Source organism: Salvelinus namaycush, chromosome 28 (assembly GCF_016432855.1).
Source record: "Salvelinus namaycush isolate Seneca chromosome 28, SaNama_1.0, whole genome shotgun sequence".
NCBI lineage: Eukaryota > Metazoa > Chordata > Actinopteri > Salmoniformes > Salmonidae > Salvelinus > Salvelinus namaycush.
The window spans coordinates 8,053,137-8,080,800 of NC_052334.1; the positions used below are offsets into that span (position 1 = coordinate 8,053,137).

The window sequence follows — 27,664 nt, forward strand, 5'->3', positions numbered from 1 at the left end:
GACTTGATGCAGCAAGGCAAGGCGTGCCGTATTGAGTCGTAGGCTACATGTGTTAACTGGGAGGGTGTTTTTCTAAAATAGTTTACAAGAGGGCCGGACTGCACCATTTGAAAGCCACAGCGTCAGAGCTATCATACCCAACAGCTTTTGCTGCTGTTTTCATTTCTGGCTATATTCTGTGTCATTGACGTCGGTATCGACTCACACAGGACAGGAGCGAGAGCCGCTATAGTTTTGATCATGGGGGCGACTGAATCTACGCGGCCGGAGGATAGCAGCAAGAGCGAGGACGGGGGAACTGTGGCGAATGAGGAAAGTGCGAACGATGTCCAGGATGGCGAGAGTACTGATGCGAAGGTAAAAAGAAAATATAGCAGACTGATGTATTAATAACTAACCAACGGGAAACATATTTATATATCTACAGCATCATTAATTTGTAGTCTTTATATCCTTAAATAGCAACAGTGGAATTTATGGAGTATTTTAAATGAATGGACAGAGGAGTGTATAAATAATCAACACACTGTTACATTCATTTAATGATAAATGTATCTTATTATTTATTCTTATCAAATGGTCGGGCATTATTAGCCTAATCAGATAATGTATTTATGTCTCCTGGCATTTAGTGAAAGGCTTCTATCGCTAATTAAACCCACAATAATAATGAGGGGATGCTTCTCAACTGTCTGTGAAGTGTTATTCTTGTCGGGCTGCAGTGATAAGGCTTGTCATTCAGTTGATTGAAGTGAGTGAGCCCCAGTGCCAAATACTTAGTTTAACAAAAAAACACAACCACTTGCAGTTGATACAGTATTGGTTTTATCTGCTAAGTATTCCACTGCATTCCAAATTATTTGAATTAATTAAAGTACTGTATTTTGAACAGTGGAAATAGGCCATAGCCTATATAAAATGCAATGGTTTAAATGGTTCACTATTGGAAACTATCCAACTATGATGTTTCCAGGATACATATTAGCCATTTCTAGGACTAAAAAGAAAAGGTGTTTTAGAATCTGAGATTATACAATATACACTATATATACAAAAGTATGTGGACACCCCTTCAAATTAGTGGATTCGGCTATTTCAGCCACACCCGTTGCTGACAGGTGTATAAAATCGAGTGCACAGCCATGGAATCTCCATAGACAAACATTGGCAGTAGAATGGCCTTACTGAAGAGCACAGTGACTTTCAACGTGGCACCGTCATAGGATGCCACCTTTCCAACAAGTCAGTTTGTCAAATCTCTACCCTGCTAGAGCTGCCCCGGTCAACTGTAAGTGTTGTTATTGTGAAGTGGAAACATCTAGGAGCAACAACTGCTCTGCCGTGAAGTGGTAGGCCACACAAGCACACAGAACGGGAACGCCGAGTGCTGAAGCACACAGAACGGGAACGCCGAGTGCTGAAGCTCACAGAACGGGAACGCCGAGTGCTGAAGCTCACAGAACGGGAACGCAGAGTGCTGAAGCACACAGAACGGGAACGCCGAGTGCTGAAGCTCACAGAACGGGAACGCCGAGTGCTGAAGCTCACAGAACGGGAACGCCGAGTGCTGAAGCACACAGAACGGGAACGCCGAGTGCTGAAGCACACAGAACGGGAACGCCGAGTGCTGAAGCACACAGAACGGGAACGCCGAGTGCTGAAGCTCACAGAACGGGAACGCCGAGTGCTGAAGCACACAGAACGGGAACGCCGAGTGCTGAAGCACACAGAATGGGAACGCCGAGTGCTGAAGCACACAGAACGGGAACGCCGAGTGCTGAAGCACACAGAACGGGAACGCCGAGTGCTGAAGCTCACAGAACGGGAACGCCGAGTGCTGAAGCACACAGAACGGGAACGCCGAGTGCTGAAGCACACAGAACGGGAACGCCGAGTGCTGAAGCACACAGAACGGGAACGCCGAGTGCTGAAGCACACAGAACGGGAACGCCGAGTGCTGAAGCGCGCAACGCGTTAAAAAAATCGTCTGTCCTCGGTTGCAACACTCACTACTAAGTTCCAAACTGCCTCTGGAAGCAACGTCAGCACAATAACTGTTCACCGGGAGCGTCATGAAATGGGTTTCCATGGACAAGTAACCGCACACAAGCCTAAGATCACCATGCGCAATGCCAAGTGTCGGCTGGAGTGGTGTAAAGCTTGCCGCCATTGGATTCTGGAGCAGTGGAAATGTGTTCTCTGGAGTAATGAATCACGCTTCACCATCTGGCAATCCGATGGACAAATCTGGGTTTGGCGGATGCCAGGAGAACGCTACCTGCCCCACTGCATAGTGCAAACAGTAAAGTTTGATGGAGGAGGAATAATGGTCTGGGGCTGTTTTTCATGGTTCAGGCCCCTTAGTTCCAGTGAAGGGAAATCTTAATGCTACAGCATACAATTACATTCTAGACGATTCTGTGCTTCCAACGTTGTGGCAGTTTGGGGAAGGCCCTGTTCTGTTTCAGAATGACAATGCTCCAGTGCAAAAAAGTGAGGTCCATACAGAAATGGTTTGTCGAGATCGGTGTGGAAGAACTGTACTGGCTTGCACAGAGCCCTGACCTCAACCTCATCGAACACCTTTGTGATGAATTGGAACGCAGACTGCCAGCCAGGCCTAGTCGCCCAACATCAGTGCCTGACCTCACTAATGCTCTTGTGGCTGATTGGAAGCAAGTTCCCGCAGCAATGTTCCAACATCTAGTGGAAAGCCTTCCCAGAAGAGTGGAGGCTGTTATAGCAGTGAAGGGGGGACCAACTCCATATTAATGGCCATGATTTTGGAATGAGATGTTCGACGAGCCGTTGTCCACATATTTTTATTCATGTAGTGTATCTCCATTGTAAAACGTGTTCTATTTTTGGTTCTAGATATGACTAGATACAGTACATGTAGGCTATTATTTTGTTTATTTCTATAGACTTTCTTAATTCCTAGGCTACCTCCAATAACATGGAGTCAATATAATGCTCACAATACATAGGCTATCATAACCATAGAGATCCTATTCAATCGTAGAGGGGTGATTTGACCCAGTGTGTGGCTGTGGATTGACTGCACTGTTTGAATGGAATGTTGCCGTATTGGCAGTTAATTCGAAACATTTATGGAATCATTCCTCTAAAGCTGTATGGCTAGCTGTTATTTTACACAATATCTTATCACTGCACTGGCAAACCATGGTTGACCAACTCCCTGACCAAAATGTCTGATCTTTATACCCTCATAAGAAGGTTAATGTCCATTCTAATAGTCTCATTCCCAATTCTATGACCATAGCTTGCTTTTATTTATCTTATTAGGCTACATATGACTTCAAGTTAATAGGCATGGTCAAAGACAGGGAAATACTTTACAGCTCTGTAAGGGACTGTTCATATCTAAATCAAATCAAATTGTATTAGTCACATGCGCCGAATACAACAGTTGTAGACCTTACAGTGAAATGCTTACTTACAAGCCCCTAACTAACAATGCACGTAAACATTTTTACAAATAAGAATAAGAAATTAAAGGAACAAGTAATTCATTTCACACATTGTGTCACTGCCCTTTGCCACTTATCTGCAAGTTAATGTTTGGCTTTTGATTGTGTGTTGATATTATTACGTTGCCTCTTAGCCAGGTCTTCCCTGGGATAAATATGTCATCCTCAGTGGGACTAACCTGGTAAAGAGATACACCATCTTCTGTGTCATTGGAAAGTCAAGTTATTATTTGCACTATCATGAGCCAGTTTTTTAAAACTTTCTACCATATTGTTTCAGTTGTTGGAGACCATATAATAGAATACCAGTGGGAAACGCTACTAGTGGAACGATGACCTTTCATTCTTAGATGTATCTAAGTTAAGCTTGGGTCCCTGAATGGAGAGATATAGAAGTTGACCTTCTCTGCACTCTGTGTAGAGCTACATTGATTATCTATGTACTGTAACAAGACATGATGAACTGTGCTGTGGATGTGCAGGAAGTCTGTTAGCTGTGCCTTTGGGGACTCAAATTCCTAAATAAATACATTTGTTACACCTTATAACTTTCATGACTAAGCCGTTATAAATTCCTCTAAATGTGCATGTGTAAATGAGCATGCATATAAATGCTTAACAAACGTTGATAAATAAAATAATTCAATACTTTTTTTTTTTTTTTTGGTATGTAAACACTGATAAATAGTTAATAAATGCATATTCACGATAAGTTATTACCAAACATGATCACTTCTACTCTCTTTTGTTCTGGTTTGATGACCAATTTCGATATTCTTTAAGGAATTAAACGTAAACAACAACAATGGCTTTGTTGCTGACAGCAGGTTTTGTCCTAAGAGCATTTTAGTGGGTTTCTCTCTCTCTCTCTCTGTGTGTGAGTGAGTATATGCTGTTTTAGAGGACCACCCCACAGCAGGGATGGATAGAATCATGAGTCAGCAGCAGCTATGATTCAGCCAACTGAGCCAAAGTTCTCTATAAATAGACAATGTATGCATCACAAATGGCTCCCTATTCCCTATTTAGTGCACTAAAGGCCCATAGGGCTTAGGAATAGGAAGGTGCCATTTGGGGCAGAACCTAAAGAGGTACTTAGTCTGTAGAAGGCTTCACTTTGCTTTACTCAGTGAAGACTGATGGCAAAACAGGGAAAGTAGCTGTGGGTTGTTCAGTCTGTCAATAAAAGTCACGCGATTATGTCACAATGTAAAAGCAATGTCATGAAATGAGGAACCAATGTGCAATGTTTATTTTGCACCTTGTCTCATGCATATTGGTCCAAAAAGAGTGTAGCAGGCATCACACATTACCATATTATAGAAATAAATGAAGGAAGACGTGTACTTTACTGTGTGTTTGGCAGCATTTTTTTGTACTGCAATGTTATATTTTCAAATTACAATGTTATTATAATGTTATAGGTCAGCAGGTCAACGAGGTCAAAACAATGCATGAATTGAGTGACTGGAACCACAAATAGTGATGCAACATGGCGACTGAAACATGTAATTGTTTCATTTGAGACATACTGACACCCCCATGCACATTTGCTTAGTTCATTGTTGTCTAGCTGTCATAGAATGGCGAGCATCATACTGTAGGTGTCTCCTCGTAATGCATTTCAACACAGCACAAAAATGACTGTTAATCATCTGTGCCTGTGGTTCCCGTTAGTAACCCACATTTTCCAATATCACTTGTCTGAGGAGGTAAATTATCAGATTTCTAGAATGCAAAATGATCCTAACTTCATGGAGGACATCCTGGTTCCTGAGTTAAAAGCAATACCATTTTACAAGATAACATGCTGTCCCCCCTTTCTCCCAAGGGAAAATATGACTCTGAGGAAAGTGACTTCTCATACATTTAAGCTATGTTGTGTATACAGTGCATTCGGAAAGTATTTAGACCCTTTGACTTCTTCCACATTTTGTTACATTACAGCCTTATTCTAAAATTGATTAAATTGTTTTTTCCCCTCCTCATCCATCTACACACAATACTCCATAATGACAAAGCAAAAACAGAAATATCACATTTACATAAGTATTCAGACCCTTTACAGTGATTGCAGTCTCGAGTCTTCTTGGGTATGACGCTACAAGCTTGGCACATCTGTATTTGGGGAGTTTCTCCCATTTCTATCTGCAGATCCTCTCAAGCTCTGTCAGGTTGGATGGGGAACGTCGCTGCACAGCTATTTTCTGGCCTCTCTAGAGATGTACGATCTGGTTCAAGTCCAGATTCTGGCTGGGCAACTCAAGGACATTCAGAGACTTGTCTCGAAGCCACTCCTGCGTTGTGTTGGCTGTGTGCTTAGGGTCATTGTCCTGTTGCAAGGTGAACCTTCACCCAGTCTGAGGTCCTGAGCGCTCTGGAGCAAGTTTTCATCAAGGATCTCTCAGTACTTTGCTCCGTTAATCTTTCGTCTGGCCAACCTACCATAAAGGCCTGATTGGTGGAGTGCTGCAGAGATGGTTGTCCTTCTGGAAGGTTTTCTCATCTCCACAGAGGAACTATGGAGCTCCGTCAGAGTGACCATCGGGTTCTTGACCAAGGCCCGTCTCCCCCGATTGCTCAGTTTAGGAAGAATCTTGGTGGTTCCAAACTTCTTCCATTTAGAATGATGGAGGCCACTGTGTTCTTGGGGACCTTCAATGCTGCAGACATGTTTTGGTACATAAATTTTTTCGTACCCTTCCCCAGATCTGTGCCTCGACACAATCCTGTCTCAGAACTCTACGGACAATTCCTTTGGCCTCATGGCTTGGTATTTGCTCTGACATGCGTTGTCAACAGTGGGACCTTATACAGACAGGTGTGCCTTTCCAAATCATGTCCAATCAATTGAACTTACCACAGGTGGACTGCATCTGTTTTTTATTTTTAATACATTTGCAAAAAATTCTAAAATCCTGTTTTCACTTCTGACAATATGGGATATTGTGTGTAGATTGATTAAATGTTTTTTTAAATATATTTCAGAATAAGGCTGTAATGTAAAGTTCTGACGAAGGTCGTGAGACCGATACGTAAGCTTATTAAAGAGCAGTGATACTATCAAGAGCAGTGTGCGGGATTCTTATTTTTTCTCAGAATAAGGCTGTAACGTAACAAAATGTGGAAAAGGGGAAGGGGTCTGAATTAGAGGTCGACCGATTAATCGGAATGGCCGATTAATTAGGGCCGATTTCAAGGTTTCATAACAATCGGTAATCGGCATTTTTGGACACCGATCATGGCCGATTACATTGCACTCCACGAGGAGACTGCGTGACAGTCTCAATCAATCTTAACATAATCACTAGTTAACTACACATGGTTGATGATATTACTAGTTTATCTAGCTTGTCCTGCGTTGCAAATAATCGATGCGGTGCCTGTTCATTTGTCATTGAATCACAGCCTACTTCGCCAAACGGGTGATTTAACAAGCGCATTCGTGAAAAAAGCACTGTCGTTGCACCAATGTGTACCTAACCATAAACATCAATGCCTTTCTTAAAATCAATACACAAGTATATCTTTTTAAACCTGCATATTTAGTTAACATTGCCTGCTAACATGAATTTCTTTTAACTAGGGAAATTGTGTCACTTTCTTGCGTTCTGTGCAAGCAGAGTCAGGGTATATGCAGCAGTTTGGGCCGCCTGGCTCGTTGCGAACTGTGTGAAGAACATTTCTTCCTAACAAAGACCGTAATTAATTTGCCAGAATTTTACATAATTATGACATATCATTGAAGGTTGTGCAATGTAACAGCAATATTTAGACTTAGGGATGCCACCCGTTAGATAAAATACGTAACGGTTCCGTATTTCACTGAAAGAATAAACGTTTTGTTTTCGAAATGATAGTTTCCGGATATGACCATCCAATAGTCAAAGGTATATGAAATACAAATGGTATAGCGAGAAATAATCCTATAATAACTACAACCTCAAACTTCTTATCTGGGAATATTGAAGACTCATGTTAAAAGGAACCACCAACTTTCATATGTTCTCATGTTCTGAGCAAGGAACTTAAACGTTAGCTTTTTTACATGGCACATATTGCACTTTTACTTTCTTCTCCAACACTTTGTTTTTGCATTATGTAAACCAAATTGAACATGTTTCATTATTTATTTGAGACTAGATTGATTTTATTTATGTATTATATTAAGTTAAAATAAGTGTTCATTCAGTATTGTTGTAATTGTCATTATTACAAATATATATATATATATATAAAAATCGTCTGATTAATCGGTATCGGCTTTTTTTGGTCCTCCAATAATCGGTATCGGCGTTGAAAAATCATAATCGGTCGACCTCTAGTCTGAATACTTTCCGAATGCACTGGTATATCTAAAATGTTCCCTTCTCCATTTTAGTTACTCCAAAAGAATGGACAGATCTCCGGACTGAGTGAAAAAGCAGAGGACCAGACTGAGGAGGTCAATGTCCTGTGTGAAGACGGAGTCGTTGCAGAGGGTGAGTCATCACAGTTTGGAAGAGCGTTAGTTTGTGTGTGTCTGTATGAGAAAGGATTTACTTTCGATTTCTTGATAAAGAGTTCAATTGTTTCCTCAAGTTTTTACAATGTTATGATATTGGTTAACACTTCCCATTAAGCTTTATAGGGGGCTGTAAAGAGTTAAGTAGTTTATAATTATTAGTTATTCATATGAATCAGGCAATTAGCCCACAATTGAACAGTTTTGATTAATGCATATTTGTTTCTCATTACAGTTGGTGAGACAAATTCATCTATTGTTTCTCAGAAAGAGGACATTCCGGAGATGATAGAGACTCTCACAGAGGAGGTACCGCCTCTGGAAAACGCAGACAGTGATGGGAAGGAATCACCGGATGCAGACGACGAAGCATCAACAAATGAGACTGAAACAGACGTTAAATTGAATGAAGTCAATGATAGTTTTAAAAAGTTCTTCAGTTCAATTGGTTTAAAATTCACATTGAAAAAAGACTCTGACACAATACCAGAAGTGAGCCCTAAGAAAGAAGAGGGTGAAGCACGTATTCCCGAAGACAGCAAGGATACAGAGGAGACCACTATAGATAATGCTGAGGAGAATACTGAGCAGAGCACGCCTGAGGATCTGACTGATGATACGATAAAAGAATGTGTTGGCCATACACCAGAACTTGTAGATGATACACTAGAAGCATATATTGACGAAGCACCGACCAACGTTGTTGCTGATTCACCAGTGGAACCGGCTGATGAGTCTACCTCTCATCCTACGATGACGGACCTCACATTTGAAGAGTTCCTTAATGAAACCACCAAGGAACAGACCACTGAAACGATAGAATCAAAGGAGGAAATCACTCCTGAAGAAGTGGCACAGGCAGAGGGAGAGGCACCAGCCATACCCATTCCTATAGTTGAAGAAATGTCTCCATTTAAACGTTTTTTCCTGACAGGAAAAATACACAAGCAGGTCAAGCAACCCATGAAACAACCCAAGGAGGAACCTAAGGAGGTAGTCATGGAAGAAGTCAAGGAAGAACCCAAGACAGAACCCAAGGAAGAAGTCAATGAGGAACCCAAGGACGAAGTCAAGGAGGAAGTAATCCCTACTGAAGAGACAGACACACCAGCACCAACCATTCCGGATGTTGAAGAAGAAATTATATCCCCGATTAAGAAGTTTTTCACCACGGGAATCTTCGCTGGTTTAAATAAAAATAAAAAATATTTAGGAGAGGAAACGCCCAAAGATGAAACTGTTGAGAAAGACCACGAACTGCAAAGCATTGAAAAACAGGAGGATGTAAACACACCAGAGGAAGCTAGTCTTGAGCAAGAACAAACAAAAGACGAGATCAGTCCAGATGTTGAGACAATATCGGTCATTGAGGGGAAACAAAATGAGAATGAAGTTCAAGAGACAGTAACAGATTCCCTGATGGCTGAGACATCCAATGTCCCTGAACTGATGATGAGTAATGTCCCTAAAATTAGTGACAATAGAGAGGATGTCCTTGAAGAGCAGCCAGCAACTGAGGAATTACAGACAATTATCTCAAATGGAGCTGAACTTCTTAGCTTTCAAGAGGAAGCTAAAAGTCAAGGAAGTTCAGTCCAGGATATTCTTGAAGAGCAGTCTCCTTCTTTGGGATTTGTAACAGTTATAAGAAATGAAGCTGAAACAAATGAAGACAAACTTCTTAGCTCTCAAGAGAAAGCTAAAAGCCAGGAAAGTCTTGAAGGACAGTTTCATTCATGGGGATTCGTCACAGTCACAGAATATGTTCCTGAAGAGGAGCCAGCTCCTGAGGTATTACTGACAGTTACCTCAAATGAAGCTGAAACAAATGAAGCTAAACTTCTTGACTCACAAGAGAAAGCTAAAAGCCAAGGAAGTCCAGTCCAAGAAGAGCAGTCTCCTTCTTTGGGATTCCACACAGTTATCTCAAATGAAGCTGAACTTCTTAGCTCACAAGAGAAAGCTAAAAACCAAGGAAGTCCACTCAGGAAGCTCTTATATGGGGCTGGTTTGAAGAAGCTTAATAGGAAGCGGAGAGGTAAGAAATCAGATGAGTTGACCAGGTCTGGTGAGCATGTTACTGAGGATTTACTGTCATCCACAGAGTCAGAGGAGTACCAGAGAGGAGAACATCCTGCCTCTTCAACAGAAGAATTAGCAGCAGAACAGGTAAAAATGTCTGCTCCGTTAGGGTCAAGCCACGAATCAGATAGTGATGTAACCTCTGACGGTGAAAGGAAAAAGGATGGCACCTGGATTTCTTTCAAAAAGCTAATGACGCCCACAAGACGTCCCAAAAGATCTTCTGAGAGTGAGGATGAGTTAGCACTTGTAGGCTCACATGAGGAGCCAAAGCAATGTGAAGGAGAGCAGGTACTAGAACGTTTCACAGAAGAGACCAAAAAGAAAGTAGAAATATCTGTTTCTTGGGAGGCCCTCCTATGTGGATCTGCAAAGAGGAGGGGAAGAAAAACATCTGACTCAGAGGAGGAAGCACTCATGAATGAAGGTGAAACACTAAGTGAACCTGGAAACACTGCAGAGTCTCCACTGGACAGTTCTCAGGAGGGAGGTTATGAACATTTGACCTCTTCCCCTGAGCAAGCTGTAAGTCCCTTAGAGAGTGAAGGGGGGTCAACATGGAAATCCCTTAAAAAGCTGGTCACCTCAAATAGGAAGGCAAAAACCGAGGAGGCCAGCAAAGTTAGCTCACCAGAGCAGATGGCATCTGACAGCGAAATCACCAAAGAGGAGTCTTCATTTTCTCTAAAGAAACTCATCCCTGGACGCAAAAAGCGAAAGAATGGAGGAAAGCAGGAACCAATATCTTCTGACGAGGCAGATAAAGGTGTTGGATCGGATGATGAGGAGGACTCTGAAACACCAGCAGTGGTCCCCATGTCCGAGTTTGATGCAGAAGAGCTAGGAGAGAAACACAGAATATTAACTGAGGCTGTTATAGAAACTCCATTACACATTACAGAAGAAATAACCCAGCCAGATGTCTCTAGGCTGGTCACCGAATCGGCCATATCCAAAGACACCCTGCCCACTGAAGCAGAGAAGGCTCAAGCCAAAGATACTGTGGAGCAGTTGGCCCCATCAACATCCCCCACTGCTACGAAAGACTTTGAGGATCTTACGGAATTCATGAGTAAACATCAGCAACTCAGTGATATACCCGAGGAAGGCGTAATAGAGGAGACCATTGCCACTCAAGTGTCCACTGCTGAAGAAGCCACTCGAGACGATACCATAGCCGAGGACCTAATCGAGTTGACATCTGAAGCAGTCACTGCCCCAGAACCTCTAGATGATGAATCAACAGAAATGGTTTCAGCAGTGTCACAGCTGACAGAGGAGTCTCCCAAAACATCAGGCAACACAACGCCTGTGCCTGCAGAATACGAGTTGAAAGACACAGAGGTAATTCTGCATGAGGCGGTTGAAATCATTAACAGAACCCCAACCCTCTCATCGGTAATTACAAAAGACCCGCACTTGGAAGCAGTTACCGTTTCAGTTTCTCCACAAATATTACAGACACCAAAAGAGACGGAAGCAACAGTTTTGACAGCTCATGAAAAATCCGACGCAGTTGTAATCTGCACAGGTGAAGAGTCGCAACAAATAGATGCTGTTGATGAAAGCCCAGTGACTCATGTGGTGGAGTGTCCATTAGAAGTCAGCAAGGTAGTACCCACAGAGTTGGCACCTGAGGAAACTGAAGAGTCTGGTGCTGCAGGAATCACTACAGATGAGGTACATAAAGCTGAAGATGAATCAATTCCAATCATGCATATAAAAATTGAAAAGGACCAACAAACAGAATTGGTAAACGAGTTAGAAGAGATAAGACCAGTAGCCACTGTTAATTCAGAAGAGGGTGTAGCTCAGGTTGAAGGAAAGGCCATAGCAGAAGACACTCCACAGCCTGATACAGAGCGCCTGGAAGTGTCGGTCACAAACAAACTTGTTTTCACACAGGCTCTCACGGAGGTCACTCTTAAAGAAGAAAAAGATGTTTCGGAGGATTCGGAGGATGTTTCGGAGGATTCTGCAGACAAGGAGAATACACCAGTTGCAGAAACAATCACATGTGATGTTCAAGATGTCGCTACTGCAATACCTGACGTTCTGAAGTTAGAATCATCAAATGTTTTGGAATCTTTGATTGGCATAGTGGCACCTGAAGTAGAATCCCCAGAGAAAATGGATTGTGTGGGTGCTCTAAGCCCACTTGTAGACTCTTCTATGGTTCAGACACTAAAGAAAGGGGACATGGTTGTGAGGAAGAATGTGCCATCAGCACAGTTTGTTGATGGTCTTGAGATCCGAGTACAAGTGACGGATGCAGAGATAAAGTCAGCTGAAGAAACTGTTGAAACAGTGCTTGAAGTTAGCTCAACTGATGTCAATGATCACGAGACTCTTGTACAACAGGTGAACGCTGAGATTGAATCAGCTGAAGCACATGTTGAGACAACCCTTGAGTTGGGCACAACTGACGATCACGAGATCACAGTACAAGTGGCGGATGCAGAGCTAAAGTCTGCTCAAGTAATTATTGAGAATGTGCTTGAAGTTGGCTTAACTGATGTCACTGATCATGAGATCAAAGTACAAGAGATGGATGTAGAGATTGAATCAGCTGAAGCAATTGTTGATGCAGTTTTTGTGGTCTTAACTGATGTCAAGGGTCATGAGATCCAAGTGCAAGTGACGGATGCAAATGCTGAGATTGGGTCAGCTGAAGCGATTCTGGAGACAGCACTTGAGGTGGTTTCCTCAACCGATGTTAAGGAAGTCATTGACATTTGTGACAAAATGGAGGACAAAGGAGAGGGTGAGAATGCCATTGAGAAGATTGAGGAGGCCATGTTTGAAGAGGAAAGCAGTATTATAACTCAAGAAATACTCCAACATGTACAGCAGAACTCATCAGAAGCTGACTCCAATGTTGTACCACAATCAAGTGAAAAGGCTGAAATTGAATTAACGAGTGAAGCCGAAGTTTCTAAATCACCAGAGGGTATACCAGTGGTGGCAGTTACAGATGCTCAAGGATGTACAGGTGTAGCTGCACAGGTGCAAAATAAAATTAACTTATTTGAAAACTACTTAGAACTTAATACTCAGGGAATTGTGCACAAACCTTCAGACAAAGAAACTGAGCCCTCAATTTCTCTCAAAGTTGATACAGTATGTGAGGATAGAACAACTCCCGAGACATTTGCAGAGTCTACTTTCGAGGTTGACAAAGTACCAGATGACATAGTTCCCAATACATTTGTAGAGTCCTGTTTGCAGTCAAATGTGCAAGAAGTTTATGGAACGGAGGTTGAATTTATTATTGCGTCCGAAGTAGATTCAGACTCTACCAGTGGGCATGAGAAAGAACTGGTTGCAATGGTAGTACAATCAACAAAGGAATCAGTTGAATCATTTGAAAAGAGACTATCTATTGAATCCCATGTCCATATCCATCTTCACATTGAACCCAGAGACGCTGGAGTGGTGTCTGCAGGATTGGATTCACCACCACTTGCTATTTGGCCACCTCCAAGTACTACTGCAGTGAACACTGATAGCTTTCTGAAAGAATCAATAGAAAGTGCAAGTACTACTGCAACAAGTGCTGTGAATACTGACTCTGTTCCAACAGAATCAATGGAAAGTACTCAACTTTGTGAAATCAGTCAAATTGAGCAAACAAATGACACTGCACCTCCTGTGCCACTGCATACCCCTCCAGCACCACTGCATACCCCTCCAGCACCACTGCATACGACTCCAGCACCACTGCATACCCGAACTGAACTAGTGGTGTGCACCCCAAACCCTGAAGCAGAAGAGGTAATGATGAATGCAGAAGAGTCTATCCTACACACAGAGGACGAGAATGACCAAGAAGTGTGGCTGGATGCTGAGGAAGATTTTGGCACAGTAAAATCCCATGTCTTAGAAGTTCCGAGCAACAAAATAGGTGGAGGAGTAGAGGAGATGCTGCAGGTCAGTGAAGAGGTCTTTGATATTGCACTTGAGCCTCAAAGCTTTCAATCTATAAGTGAAAACAAATGAGACTTCAGCCATTCCAACAAACTGATGTATTATGGTAAGTCAGTCCTTTTAATTTCTCGTTATATTACTTTTGGTTTTAAGTACTTGAAGGAGTATACTGAAATAATGTCCTCCTGAATTTTTTTCTGTCCTTTTTCGTTCAACAAGCTAAAAGAGTGCTGGACTACCAAGGAATCCCTGAAAGAGAAGGTAGAAGTCCATACACGAATGATGACCCACCACAACGGAGGTAAAGCTGCATCCATCCTGACTTCCATTACCAAGCACACTTTTGCATCTAGAGACCTTCTTCAGCTCTTTGGATACATTCACATTAGTTGCAAGGCTATTATATCAGTATGTCTGTTAAGTACTTGTATCTCTTTGAATACAATCCTTGTTCCTGTTCATGTCATATTATCAGAAGTTGGAGGTATGATCATTTATACTACATATTATCTATGTTTGAATTAAGACAATTTGTCCTTCCCTTTGCATCAGATACGTTTATTTTACACAGAGTATCTGAGTTTAATTTTCTTTACTCATAATGTAATTTGTGGATTGAACAGTAGTCTAACATTTATTTGTATCAACATATAATACACTCACATTACATTCAACACAGGACATATTTACCCACTGCTCACCAAAAGAATGCAAAGACAAACTGTGATTAGATATACAGGTATGTAGATTTTTTCAGGATCTTTCTGTGTTTTATCAGTCTTCCGTCAGACAGTAAATGTTTGCTCAAATCAGCACATACCGGTAATATAACATTTGCTCAGAGATGTGTAGTGACTAGAATTTGTATCACATTGCATTTGCGCGAATGAGATCATTCCTCTAAATATTGCCATTGATCTTCATCATCTCATAGAATTATATAGTTGACTTACTATATGCAAAGTTTGCAAACTATGCACCGCAATGGTTAGTTGACACAGACCAAAATACTGATACAAAATGCTTATTTTATCACTAGTTGCATCTGAAAGACAAAACTATATTTGTGTATTAGTTTTTTGGCCTGTGAACATATATGTAAAGCTATTTTGTTAACAAGTCACACATACTGGCTTTGTTTGTCTATAACTACACATATATTTGGTAAGTTTAATTTCAGATTTTAAAACTATTGCAGAACATAGCCTTATTGAATGCTTATGCAATGTCATGATGGCAGCTTGTTTTTACCTTTGCAATAGTTTCAATATGTGTGTATATGTATTGTTTTTCTTTTGACTTCTTGTAACAAATTATGTAAACCTGATAACCTTTGTAGAAATTATATATTCCTGTTAATGTAATATTAACTAATATCTAAATGCAAAACATAAGAGTTGCATGGACATTTTTATATTTCAAAGCGGTTAATGAAATAAAATGCTAATCTTTTTATTACCACAATGTTAAAAATTTGCACAACTGTTTTGTCATATACAGTTAAAGTCAGAAGTTTACATACACCTTAGCCAAATACATTTAAACTCGGTTTTTCACAATTCCTGACATTTAATCCTAGTAAAAATTCCCTGTCTTAGGTCAGTTAGGATCACCACTTTATTTTAAGAATGTGAAATGTCAGAATAATAGTAGAGAGAATTATTTATTTCAGCTTTTGTTTCTTTCGTCACATTCCCAGTGGGTCAGAAGTTTACATACACTCAATTAGTATTTGGTAGCATTGCCTTTAAATTGTTTAACTTGGGTCAAACGTTTCGGCTAGCCTTCCACAAGCTTCCCACAATAAGTTTGGTGAATTTTGGCCCATTCCTCCTGACAGAGCTGGTGTAACGGAGTTAGGTTTATAGGCCTCCTTGCTTGCACATGCTTTTTCAGTTCTGCCCACACATTTTCTATAGGATTGAGGTCAGGGCTTTGTGATGGCCACTCCAATACCTTGACTTTGTTGTCCTTAAGCCATTTTGCCACAACTTTGGAAGTATGCTTGGGGTCATTGTCCATTTGGAAGACCCATTTGCGACCAAGCTTTAACTTCCTGACTGATGTCTTCGAGATGTTGCTTCAATATATCCACATAATTTTCCATCCTCATGATGCCATCTATTTTGTGAAGTGCACCAGTCCCTCCTACAGCAAAGCACCCCCACAACATGATGCTGCCACCCCCGTGCTTCGCGGTTGGGATGGTGTTCTGCGGCTTGCAAGCCCACCCCTTTTTCCTCCAAACATAACGATGGTCATACTGGCCAATCAGTTCTATTTTTGTTTCATCAGACCAGAGGACATTTCTCCAAAAAGTACGATCTTTGTCTCCATGTGCAGTTGCAAACCATAGTCTGGCTTTTTTATGGCGGTTTTGGAGCAGTGGCTTCTTCCTTGCTGAGCGGCCTTTCAGGTTATGTCGATATAGGACTCGTTTTACTGTGGATATAGATACTTTTGTACCCGTTTCCTCCAGCATCTTCACAAGGTCCTTTGCTGTTGTTCTGGGATTGATTTGCACTTTTCACACCAAAGTACGTTCATCTCTAGGAGACAGAACGCGTCTCCTTCCTGAGTGGTATGACGGCTGCGTGGTCCCATCGTGTTTATACTTGCGTACTATTGTTTGTACAGATGAACGTTGTACCTTCAGGCGTTTGGAAATTGCTCCCAAGGATGAACCAGACTTGTGGAGATCAATTTATTTTGATTTTCCCATGATGTCAAGCAAAGAGGCACTGAGTTTGAAGGTAGGCCTTGAAATACATCCACAGGTACACCTACAATTGACTCAAATTATGTCAATTAGCCTATCAGAAGCTTCTAAAGCCATGACATAATTTTCTGGAATTTTCCAAGATGTTTAAAGGCACAGTCAACTTAGTGTATGTAAACTTCTGACCCACTGGAATTGTGATACAGTGAATTATAAGTGAAATAATCTGTAAACAATTGTTGGAAAAATTACTTGTGTCATGCACGAAGTAGATGTCCTAACCGACTTGCCGAAACTATAGTCTGTTTACATGAAATTTGTGGAGTGGTTGAAAAACGAGTTTTAATGACTCCAACCTAAGTGTATGTAAACTTCCAACTTCAACTGTAGATATTGGCTGGACCCCGAGCAGTCCTCCGAGCCAGATAAAGGGGTTTACATACAGCCTGAAGGACCACTCCGAGCCTCTCAGGGCCTTTCTTACATGCGAGTTATGGTTCTGTCACTATGGTTCTACCTATACTAAATAAAGCAAGACACGTACAGTACTTACAATATGCAATTAAGTTTACTCCACTTTATTTTATGAATCAAAACACACAAAATTTCACACAGGAGATGACAGCTGTCACTACATTTAAGTGCTGTTGATCTTCATGCATCACATCGTGAACCTGAATAACATTTGACATGGTAAGACCATTTACAATTAGCATCTTCTTATTGACCTGAATCTCTAATAGGGCTCAGCTTCTTACAGACAAGTCACTGGGACCATGAGACATTGGATTGGTTGTTTGAATTATCATACAGTTTGCTAGAATGAAGACAAACAGAAATGTATGTCTCCAAATAAATAAATAAAATACATACAGTTAATCAATACACATAGGCAATTTTAAGTTTAAATACAAACAAACTCAAGCATATAAAGCCACAAACACCATTTATATATTAATGAGTACATTTGGATACATATTTTGAACAGAAATCCAACAGTCACAAAGTGAGCTAGTGAGACATTTCCTCCCTCGGTTGGCTATCATTTACATTTTGTGGCACAGACACTGGTGATTTGCTTCAATGTGAACTTCTCTTCTTCTCAGCCTCGTTCCACCAACCAAAATCCTATCTTCTACAGTGATATTTCTCAATTTGTATCAAGGCTGTCCTTCCATTGAAAATGTGATACTTCTTGCAAAGCAACACCTCACGATTCCTTTCCCCCGTGTGACCTACTTGTGTGTATGTACTGACATGTATGTGTAACTAATAGATGCACACGCACACACACACTACATGTCTTTACATTTATGTCAATTGTAAAGTATTTGTTGTTATGTGTTGGACCCCAGTAAGACTAGCTGTCACCATTGGCGTTGGCTAATGTGGATCCTAATAAATCAAATCCCATTCCATCGCTGCTAGTCTTAACGAACAGTAAGTCTACCGTAGTTGTGTGATTTTCTTATGTTCAGTAAGTTACATTCTTTGGGGTCAAAGCTTAGCCTTCTTTTCAATGTCTTGTTCATTATGATCATAATTTAATGTACTTACAAAAATAGGTATTTGTTAGTCTTTTTCTTTCCTTAAATCCGTATTTTATCGTCGCTGATGAAGCTCTTCAGAAAATCATTCTGCCAACTTCAAACAACACCTGAAGAAACCAAACCAAAATATTAGTGATAGGATATCAAACATTTAATGATAAGGCTACATTTTGTTCTTGTATTTGTTCATTATAATGCTAGAAACACTATAATCTTAATCATAACCATCCTCATCACCAGAACATAAACCATGTAGTTAGAGGAGGTGGGTGTGCGTTAGGTTCTGACCTCGATAGTGATGAGGATGACGATCATCCACTCCAGCCTCAAGCTGTGCTTCTCACTCAAGTGGTTCCTCATTAGGTCTGTCAGCTCAGTGCAGTGCTGCAGTTTCTCATTCACTACCTGAAAAACAACAGGACAACAGGCAACTGTAGGCCCCACTGCTGCAAATGGATTTCAATGCAACTCTAATTTCTTGCATAACGACAAGCATTTTTTAAGGTTTGCTGCCTATGGCTAAAGTGGACTATATCCCAGAAGAAACAACATATCTACATTTACAAGTAATGCTGCATCTGCTTCCAAATATGATCAAATCAAAATCTTATCAAATATGATCCATAAACTCATACTAACGATGAATAAGACACAGACCATATGTAAAATATATGCACCGATGACTGTAAATCGCTTTGGATAAAAGCATCTGGTAAATTACATATATTATTATATTATAGCCCCCCCTACCTTGACCCGGCGGTTGATGTTGAGGAACTGACACGTCTTGTCATAGAGCATCTCCAGGTTCTCTCTGTCCCAGTAGAAGTCTGGCGTGATCAGTAGGTCAGAGCTCAGGTTGATACAGTGTCTGGAACAACATAACATAACAGCAGGTCAGAGCTCAGGTTGATACAGTGTCTGGAACAACATAACAGCAGGTCAGAGCTCAGGTTGATACAGTGTCTGGAACAACATAACAGCAGGTCAGAGCTCAGGTTGATACAGTGTCTGGAACAACATAACATAACATAACAGCAGGTCAGAGCTCAGGTTGATACAGTGTCTGGAACAACATAACAGCAGGTCAGAGCTCAGGTTGATACAGTGTCTGGAACAACATAACATAACAGCAGGTCAGAGCTCAGGTTGATACAGTGTCTGGAACAACATAACAGCAGGTCAGAGCTCAGGTTGATACAGTGTCTGGAACAACATAACAGCAGGTCAGAGCTCAGGTTGATACAGTGTCTGGAACAACATAACAGCAGGTCAGAGCTCAGGTTGATACAGTGTCTGGAACAACATAACAGCAGGTCAGAGCTCAGGTTGATACAGTGTCTGGAACAACATAACAGCAGGTCAGAGCTCAGGTTGATACAGTGTCTGGAACAACATAACAGCAGGTCAGAGCTCAGGTTGATACAGTGTCTGGAACAACATAACAGCAGGTCAGAGCTCAGGTTGATACAGTGTCTGGAACAACATAACATAACATAACAGCAGGTCAGAGCTCAGGTTGATACAGTGTCTGGAACAACATAACAGCAGGTCAGAGCTCAGGTTGATACAGTGTCTGGAACAACATAACATAACAGCAGGTCAGAGCTCAGGTTGATACAGTGTCTGGAACAACATAACAGCAGGTCAGAGCTCAGGTTGATACAGTGTCTGGAACAACATAACAGCAGGTCAGAGCTCAGGTTGATACAGTGTCTGGAACAACATAACAGCAGGTCAGAGCTCAGGTTGATACAGTGTCTGGAACAACATAACAGCAGGTCAGAGCTCAGGTTGATACAGTGTCTGGAACAACATAACAGCAGGTCAGAGCTCAGGTTGATACAGTGTCTGGAACAACATAACATAACATAACAGCAGGTCAGAGCTCAGGTTGATACAGTGTCTGGAACAACATAACAGCAGGTCAGAGCTCAGGTTGATACAGTGTCTGGAACAACATAACAGCAGGTCAGAGCTCAGGTTGATACAGTGTCTGGAACAACATAACAGCAGGTCAGAGCTCAGGTTGATACAGTGTCTGGAACAACATAACAGCAGGTCAGAGCTCAGGTTGATACAGTGTCTGGAACAACATAACAGCAGGTCAGAGCTCAGGTTGATACAGTGTCTGGAACAACATAACATAACATAACAGCAGGTCAGAGCTCAGGTTGATACAGTGTCTGGAACAACATAACAGCAGGTCAGAGCTCAGGTTGATACAGTGTCTGGAACAACATAACATAACATAACAGCAGGTCAGAGCTCAGGTTGATACAGTGTCTGGAACAACATAACAGCAGGTCAGAGCTCAGGTTGATACCGTGTAAAATGTAATACAATACAATTCAGTTCGCGCAAATGTTTTATAAAACAAGAGTAGGGCTGAACCCAAATATTCAACTGGTCGATAGGCTGTTGGTCGACCGATATTTTTTTAGTCGAGTAGTAGCAAATAAATATATATATACATACATACACACACACACAGTACCAGTCAAAAGTTGACACCTACTCATTAAAGGGTTTTTCTTTATTTTTAAAACTTGATATTGTAGAATAATAGTGAAGACATCAAAACTATGAAATTACACATATGGAATCATGAAGTAACCAAAAAAAGTGTTAAACAAATAAAAATATATTTTAGATTCTTCAAAGTAGCCACCCTTTGCCTTGATAGCTTTGCACACTTGGCATTCTCTCAACCAGCTTCACGAGGAATGCTTTTCCACCAGTCTTGAAGGAGTTCCCACATTATGCTGAGCACTTGTTGGCTGCTTTTCCTTCACTCTGCAGTCCAACTCATCCCAAACCATCTCAATTGGGTTGAGATCGGGTGATTGTGGAGATCAGGTCATCTGATGCAGCACTCCATTACTCTCCTTCTTGGTCAAATAGCCCTTAAATCCTGGAGGTGTGTTTTGGGTCATTGTCCTGTTGAAAAACAAATTATAGTCCCAATAAGCGCAAACCAGATGGGATGGCGTATTGCTGTGGTAGCCATGCTGGTTAAGTGTGCCTTGAATTCTAAGTAAAATCACTGACAGTGTCACCAGCAAAGCACCCCCACACCTCCTCCTCCATGCTTCACGGTGGGAACCACACATTCCGAGATCATCCTACTCTGCGTCTCACAAAGACACGGCGGTTGGAACCAAAAATCTCAAATTTGGAATCATCAGACCAAAAGGACAGATTTCCACCGGTCTAATGTCCATTGCTTCTGTTTCTTGGCCCAAGTAAGTCTCTTCTTATTATTGGTGTCCTTTAGTAGTGGTTTCTTTGCAGAAATTCAAACACAAAAGCCTGATTCACGCAGTCTCCTCTGAACAGTTGATGTTGAGATGTGTCTGTTACTTGAACTCTGAGAAGCTTTTATTTGGACTACAATCTGAGGTGCAGTTAACTCTAATGAACATATCCTCTGCAGCAGATGTAACTCTGAGTCTTCCTTTCCTGTGGCGGTCCTCATGAGAGACAGTTTCATCATAGCGCTTGATGGTTTTTGAGACTGCACTTGAAGAAACGTTCAAAGTTCTTGAAATGTTACGCATTGACTGACCTTCCTGTCTTAAAGTAATGGTGGACTGTCATTTCTCTTTGCTTATTTGAGCTGTTCTTGCCATAATATGGACTTGATCTTTTACCAAATTGGGCTCTTCTGTATACCACCCCTACTTTGCCACAACACAACTGATTGGCTCAAAACGCATTAAGGCACACCTGTTGGGCTCTCTGTTTTGGCCTTTCTAGGGAGTTTTTCCTAGCCACCGTGCTTCTACACCTGCATTGCTTGCTGTTTGGGGTTTTAGGCTGGGTTTCTGTACAGCACTTTGAGATATCAGCTGATGTAAGAAGGGCTATATAAATACATTTGATTAATTGAAATGCATTCCAGGTGACTACCTCATGATGCTGGTTGAGAGAATGCCAAGAGTGTGCAAAGCTGTCATCAAGGCAAAGGGTGGCTACTTTGACGAATCTCAAATATAAAATACATTTTGATTTGTTTAACACTTTTTTTGGTTACTACATGATTCCATGTGTCATTTCATAGTTGATGTCTCCACTATTATTCTGCAATGTAGAAAATAGTACAAATAAAGTAAAACCCTGGAATAAGTAGGTGTGTCCAAACTTTTGACTGGTACTTTATATATCTTTTTTTTTAATGGCACATGAGACACCCGTCTTATTCGCACCCATTTCAATGAACTAATCCATTGCGGAGGCTGAGACTAATCTATTGCGGAGGCTGAGACTAATCCATTGCGGAGGCTGAGACTAATCCATTGCGGAGGCTGCGGGAATGGCACAGTCCAAGAAGAAGGGGAGTGTGGCTGCACAATGCACGTCTCTCTCCAGAATGCGCTCTCTCCCGTCAAATTTGTGCACATTCATTGTTTCATAACTTCAATTGTGTGAATTGTTTGCATTTGATTGTTAGTGTCTATCAATTCCCCATTACATATATCACCAGTAGTACATGTACTGTTAATTCCTATAATTTCTCATCTACAATGTTTGTTTGCTTACGGTAATGTCTGTTAATACATTCAAGTTTTGGTTTATTTCATTCTATTTACAAGTTGTCAATTTAGTAATTGTCTTTTGTTTGGAGCGCTCCTGTCAATGTTGAGTAACCTGATTACGCATAGAAGTAGGCCTATAGGCTCCCTTGCCTGCTCGCAAATGTAGGCATATAAATGTGCCCATTCAGGTATCTCATGGTATTTCTGATTGGCTTAAAGCACCACCACTAATGAGCTGTGGAGCTTCTCAAAGTAATGTTTTTTTCCACCTCAAACAGCAAGCTAACAAAGTCTGTTTTTACATCCATTGAGAATGACAAGGCAATGTTGACATAATTGGCAATATAAGTTACTTTTAGGTTTGTATCATTTACATTTAGATTGGGATAGAATTTTGATCAACCACATGACAATGATGTTGAGAAACAAAGACTTATTATAAACTAAAATAAACTGTTCCATGAAAATGTGCATATGAAAACCATAACCGGCACTTAGATCTGTAGAAATGGCAAGATAAATTGGCATTCCACATGACAAAGTTTGCAGACTCCACGTGTAGCCTATTACCGACAACTTCAGGAGAGTAGTGGCAGAATCTGCAAAAGCCAGTAGGAACAGGAGGAGGATAGTCGGGACAGGTTAAGGTTTTTATCTTCTGGTCATCTTGATCTCTGGCTCCCTCTTGAGTCATTTGTGTCTTACTTCATCAATCAGTGAGCTTAAAGCATCAGACAAGCTCAATGTATACATAATTGATTTCATTAAAACACATAGGGTGTGTCTATATATGGAAAAAAACATGTTTTAAATTTTTTAACAATTGATTGGAACAGACGACTTTCGATCGACCAAGATTTGTATTATTCCAGGACAGCCCTAATTAAGATTCACAGCTTTAAATTGACTTTACCTCAGAGAAAAGAGTTCTCCGATCTTCTGCATAACCTCTGCTCTGGACAGCTTTATTTTTTTCCCAGATTTCAGCATCTGAATGGGAAGTGCATATAATCTAGTCAGTTGGAAGGAACCCCTGGCAAATGATTTTTACAGTGACAAACAATTTGTAATGATGATTTTACGTGATTCTCTATTCAAGATTTGAGATGATTGTTTCTCAAGTGTGGAGATCCAAACCGTTCACAGATTATTGTTAACCTACCTCTGGAATTGACTGAATCGACTCCACAAAGTCATCCAAAGCCACCTCCCATATGGCCAGTTTCACTGCAACAAAACCCAGACAGACGGGAGAGCAGTATACGGACTGTAAGGATAAATCACCATAGTACTGTATACACACCTGGACCGTTTAACAGTAATGCTATGTTTCACACATTAACAAAAAACAGTAACATGAAAAACGTTCCAGCTAACCTGACAAAGAAAGGGCATTTGAAAATGCAAATTTATCCAACACGGCCTTGTCAGGATCTATTTCACTGTTCAGCAGGAAGTTACCACGTTGTAGCTTTGAGTTTCCCCTTGGTTGAACAAAAGACACTGATCACTAAAGACAACGATTTACAACAAATTGTGCCCTATCCCAGGAGAGTAACACAATTGTTATTATCATCCAAATGAAAACTAAATAATGATAAATGTTAAAGACATATTAAGTAAGTCATTTTTCAGAAATCTACAATGACATTTTACTGTAATCCATATAACATGATTGAAAATGCAATCATTGATCTGTAACGACCAACCATAATCAGGTGACGTACTCTCCAATAGTGTAGTTGATCTCTTCATTTTCCCAGTGGACCAGAGCTACCTCGTAGGGATGAATCTCATGCCGCTCCAAGATCCTCATCACTTTCTTCATCTGAAAAACAAAGCAGTTCAATAGCATGTCATTATTGATCTGTAACTGACAATATCTGCAGCTCCCTCTACAAATCACCTGCTAACATGCTGACCACACCGCTCGCGTTGCAAAATAAATGAACACATACATGTTATTCAATCATTACACCCACACTGCTCGCGAGCGTCTGCCTAGCCAGGCGCTGAAATAGAACTTGGTTCTATTTGTGACGCTCAAAGAGCTGCAAGTCCTGCCTCTCCCATCTCCTCATTGGTTTTTAGGAGCATATACCCACATGGGTGATTGAAAGGTGAACTGAGGTCCACACTCAGTTCATCTTTGTGGTAATGCAACATAAAGTTGGTTGCCAACCGTCATATAAAGTCCAAAGAAGAAAAAGAAGCCTGAAGGAAGGAGGAGAGATGACGAGAAATTAATTCGGTTTACCGTTTTATCTGTGGCTTAATTGTCGGAGTAGAGGACCTTGTGCATTTCAGGTAAAATAACAAACCAATGTTTATATCACTGGACAAATTAGCTAGCAACAGCAAGCTAGCTAGCTAAATTGCCAAAAATGTTTAATGCTTTTTGACTTGTCCCCAAATTAGTATAATTGGTTCAGTTTGTTTTGATATTTCAACCTGTGTGTCCTGATCGCGTCTGGTGTGGGTGAACAAAATCAACTTTTGCACATGCGGTTTGGTCAGCGTGTTAGACTACCTGGTTCAAGAGAACCACACCTTCCCTTAGTGATTTTTAAGTGAGTGTAATGGGATCTTTTTTGTTATTATCAGAACTATAATTACTATTGTGACTTCTTATGTGCAATAGGATCAGAATTCTTCTTACTGTTTTCTCTTCAACATTCCAAAAGACCACTGATCCCTCCCTAGAAGTAAAAATGGCTTAATTAATTCATATTCAAAACAATACGATGTGTAAACAGAAAAAAAGAGGACATACCTGAAGAAGAACATTGTTGCATTATCACTGGGTTTTTGGGCATTGTCAGTGCATATTAGGAGTGCATTTGAGGCATCTGAAATTAAAATATATTATAATCAAAATGTGTATTTTGTTACATTGCACAGCCATGAAAAGAGTAAGCAATTAGCCTACAGTATCCATGAAGTAAAGTAAAAAGGTGTTGGCCTACCTCTTGGTAAATCTACTTCGTAGAAGCCGTGGGCTATGAGGTCATGGCAGAGTGTTGGCAGATGGTACTGGTCTGCTGTCGCATAGGCAATGCACTGCATTATATCCTATGAGGTCAGATAGAACGTGGATGCAAACATTGTTAATGACATTTTAACCCCACATTATCAAGAATCAGAATTGGGTAATATCAGATGTTAAGATAGGGCTCAAGTCTATATGCTCTGATGTGTGTGGGTCTGTACTGTCCCTGTATGTACCTCATCCAATTTCCTCACTAGGCATCAATAAAACCTATTCCATTCATACGTTCATTCAGCACACCCTCCATCCATTCAGTCAGTTGTTCATTTATTAAGCATCTCCCAGTCCTCTAATCTGATTGATGGACGGACGGCTTCACCTTGTCCTCCTTTGGGGTCGGCTGATTGGTTCTGGATGGTTGTTTGGTCCTGGGGCCTTTAGGAATTTTTTTTCCACTTCCAAGCACAGTCACTGGTTTCATCACTGATTTAACAGGAGCTGTTGAATAAAACCTTCTCTGTATACTGAAACTCCAGTGTCTGGTGGAGGTGGGCTGACCAGGGACAGCTGATAGTGACTGAACACAGGTGTTAAAATGTCGTGCCGTAAACAAAACATCTCGCTCCCCGTCTCGTCTGACAGTCCAGCCATGCTGTTGGATGTGTGTGCTTGAGTGACACGTCCTATGATGACCAGAGTATGTGGTGGTCCAGGGAGCTAGTAGAGTTCTAGGTGGTACATGCGGCTTGATAGGGTCTGACAGCTTGACAGAGGTGAACCTATAGGCACATGTCCTACTCCCCAAAGGCTTCTGGATCCTCAGTCGGCACAACCGTGTCCAGAACATGTTATGGATTGGACTACACACAGGAATGCAAAGAGATGAGAAAACATAAGCATACTGTATTGACTAGCTAAATCATGGAACCAACATATCTATGAGGTTTATTCTACTCAAGAGGAACCCATTTGAATACCTTCACACAAAGAAATGCATCATGGACTGTACATTACTAACGTTTTAGTTATATGCATTCAATTCTTGTATCAGGAAAATTGACCTTTGTTGAATGGAAATGCATGCAATAGCTAAGTAGCTAGCCAGATTACAATAAACGTTCCAGACATTATGGTCATTGGTTAATAGAATGTAGCTGCTCCTGATGCTCACAATAAAGCACGAAGCATGTATGCCACATCAAACAGTCCATGAAGAAAGGCTCGTGCACTAGCACTTGCAAGGTAGCTAGTTATCTTCAAATCAATGAGAGTTATAACATTAGCTAGCTAGCTTAAAGAAAATAACTCACCAAATCAGGCTACTAAAACAAGATGTTCTAATGCTTGTCATGTTAAATTAACTACAGTATCTGCGTTGAGTCACCTCTAACTCGGTGTGAAACATGTGCATTAGATGCTCATGACAGTTTGAATGCAGCCTTGTTGTGCATAAAGTTTAATTTGAACGGTTACTGCATTTCCTGGTTGCGGTGACGCAAATTTGCGTCATCCTCGACTAGAGGATTTTGAACAACAGCACCCCCTGTGGTGAAATGAGAGACAATGTTTTCTGTTTCATGGAGACTCCTGGAAACCGCACTGTATAGCAAGCACTTGATTGAAACCATCAACCAAGAACTCCTTCCTATACAGTTGTAGTCGGAAGTTCACATACACTTAGGTTGGAGTCATTAAAACTCGTTTTTCAACCACTCCACAAATGTCTTATTAACAAACTATAGTTTTGGCAAGTCGGTTAGGACATCTACTTTGTGCATGACACAAGTAATTTTTCCAACAATTGTTTACAGACATATTATTTCACTTATAATTCACTGTATCACAATTCCAGTGGGTCAGAAGT

General features: G+C 40.9%; 3 protein-coding genes across 4 annotated transcripts; 2 read left to right on the forward strand and 1 right to left on the reverse strand.

Moving 5' to 3' along the window:
• Window positions 1–240: 240 nt before the first annotated feature.
• LOC120023014 (A-kinase anchor protein 12-like) lies at window positions 241–11,756 on the forward strand. The gene is made up of 5 exons (XM_038966966.1): window positions 241–357; window positions 7,873–7,972; window positions 8,930–9,181; window positions 9,917–11,702; window positions 11,753–11,756. The coding sequence occupies exons 1-5, from the start codon at window positions 241–243 to the stop codon at window positions 11,754–11,756; spliced, it is 2,259 nt and encodes a 752-aa protein (XP_038822894.1).
• Window positions 11,664–15,453, forward strand: LOC120023106. Its single transcript, XM_038967079.1, has 2 exons — window positions 11,664–14,110; window positions 14,224–15,453. The coding sequence occupies exon 1, from the start codon at window positions 11,791–11,793 to the stop codon at window positions 14,074–14,076; it is 2,286 nt and encodes a 761-aa protein (XP_038823007.1). The 5' UTR covers window positions 11,664–11,790; the 3' UTR covers window positions 14,077–14,110; window positions 14,224–15,453.
• Window positions 15,454–17,280: 1,827 nt separating this feature from the next.
• rmnd1 (required for meiotic nuclear division 1 homolog) lies at window positions 17,281–27,272 on the reverse strand. Of its 2 annotated transcripts, XM_038967081.1 has the most exons (12): window positions 27,111–27,272; window positions 26,180–26,660; window positions 25,778–25,883; window positions 25,585–25,660; window positions 25,471–25,510; window positions 24,539–24,639; window positions 24,189–24,295; window positions 23,974–24,038; window positions 23,725–23,801; window positions 19,024–19,144; window positions 18,562–18,678; window positions 17,281–18,380 (listed from the first exon to the last, which is right to left on the reverse strand). In XM_038967081.1, the coding sequence occupies exons 1-12, from the start codon at window positions 27,149–27,151 to the stop codon at window positions 18,348–18,350; spliced, it is 1,365 nt and encodes a 454-aa protein (XP_038823009.1). In that variant the 5' UTR covers window positions 27,152–27,272; the 3' UTR covers window positions 17,281–18,347. The 2 variants fall into 2 exon arrangements, with proteins under 2 accessions (XP_038823009.1, XP_038823010.1); XM_038967082.1 differs by lacking the exons at window positions 17,281–18,380; window positions 18,562–18,678; window positions 19,024–19,144 and adding an exon at window positions 19,153–20,559.
• Between the last annotated feature and the right edge of the window lie 392 nt (window positions 27,273–27,664).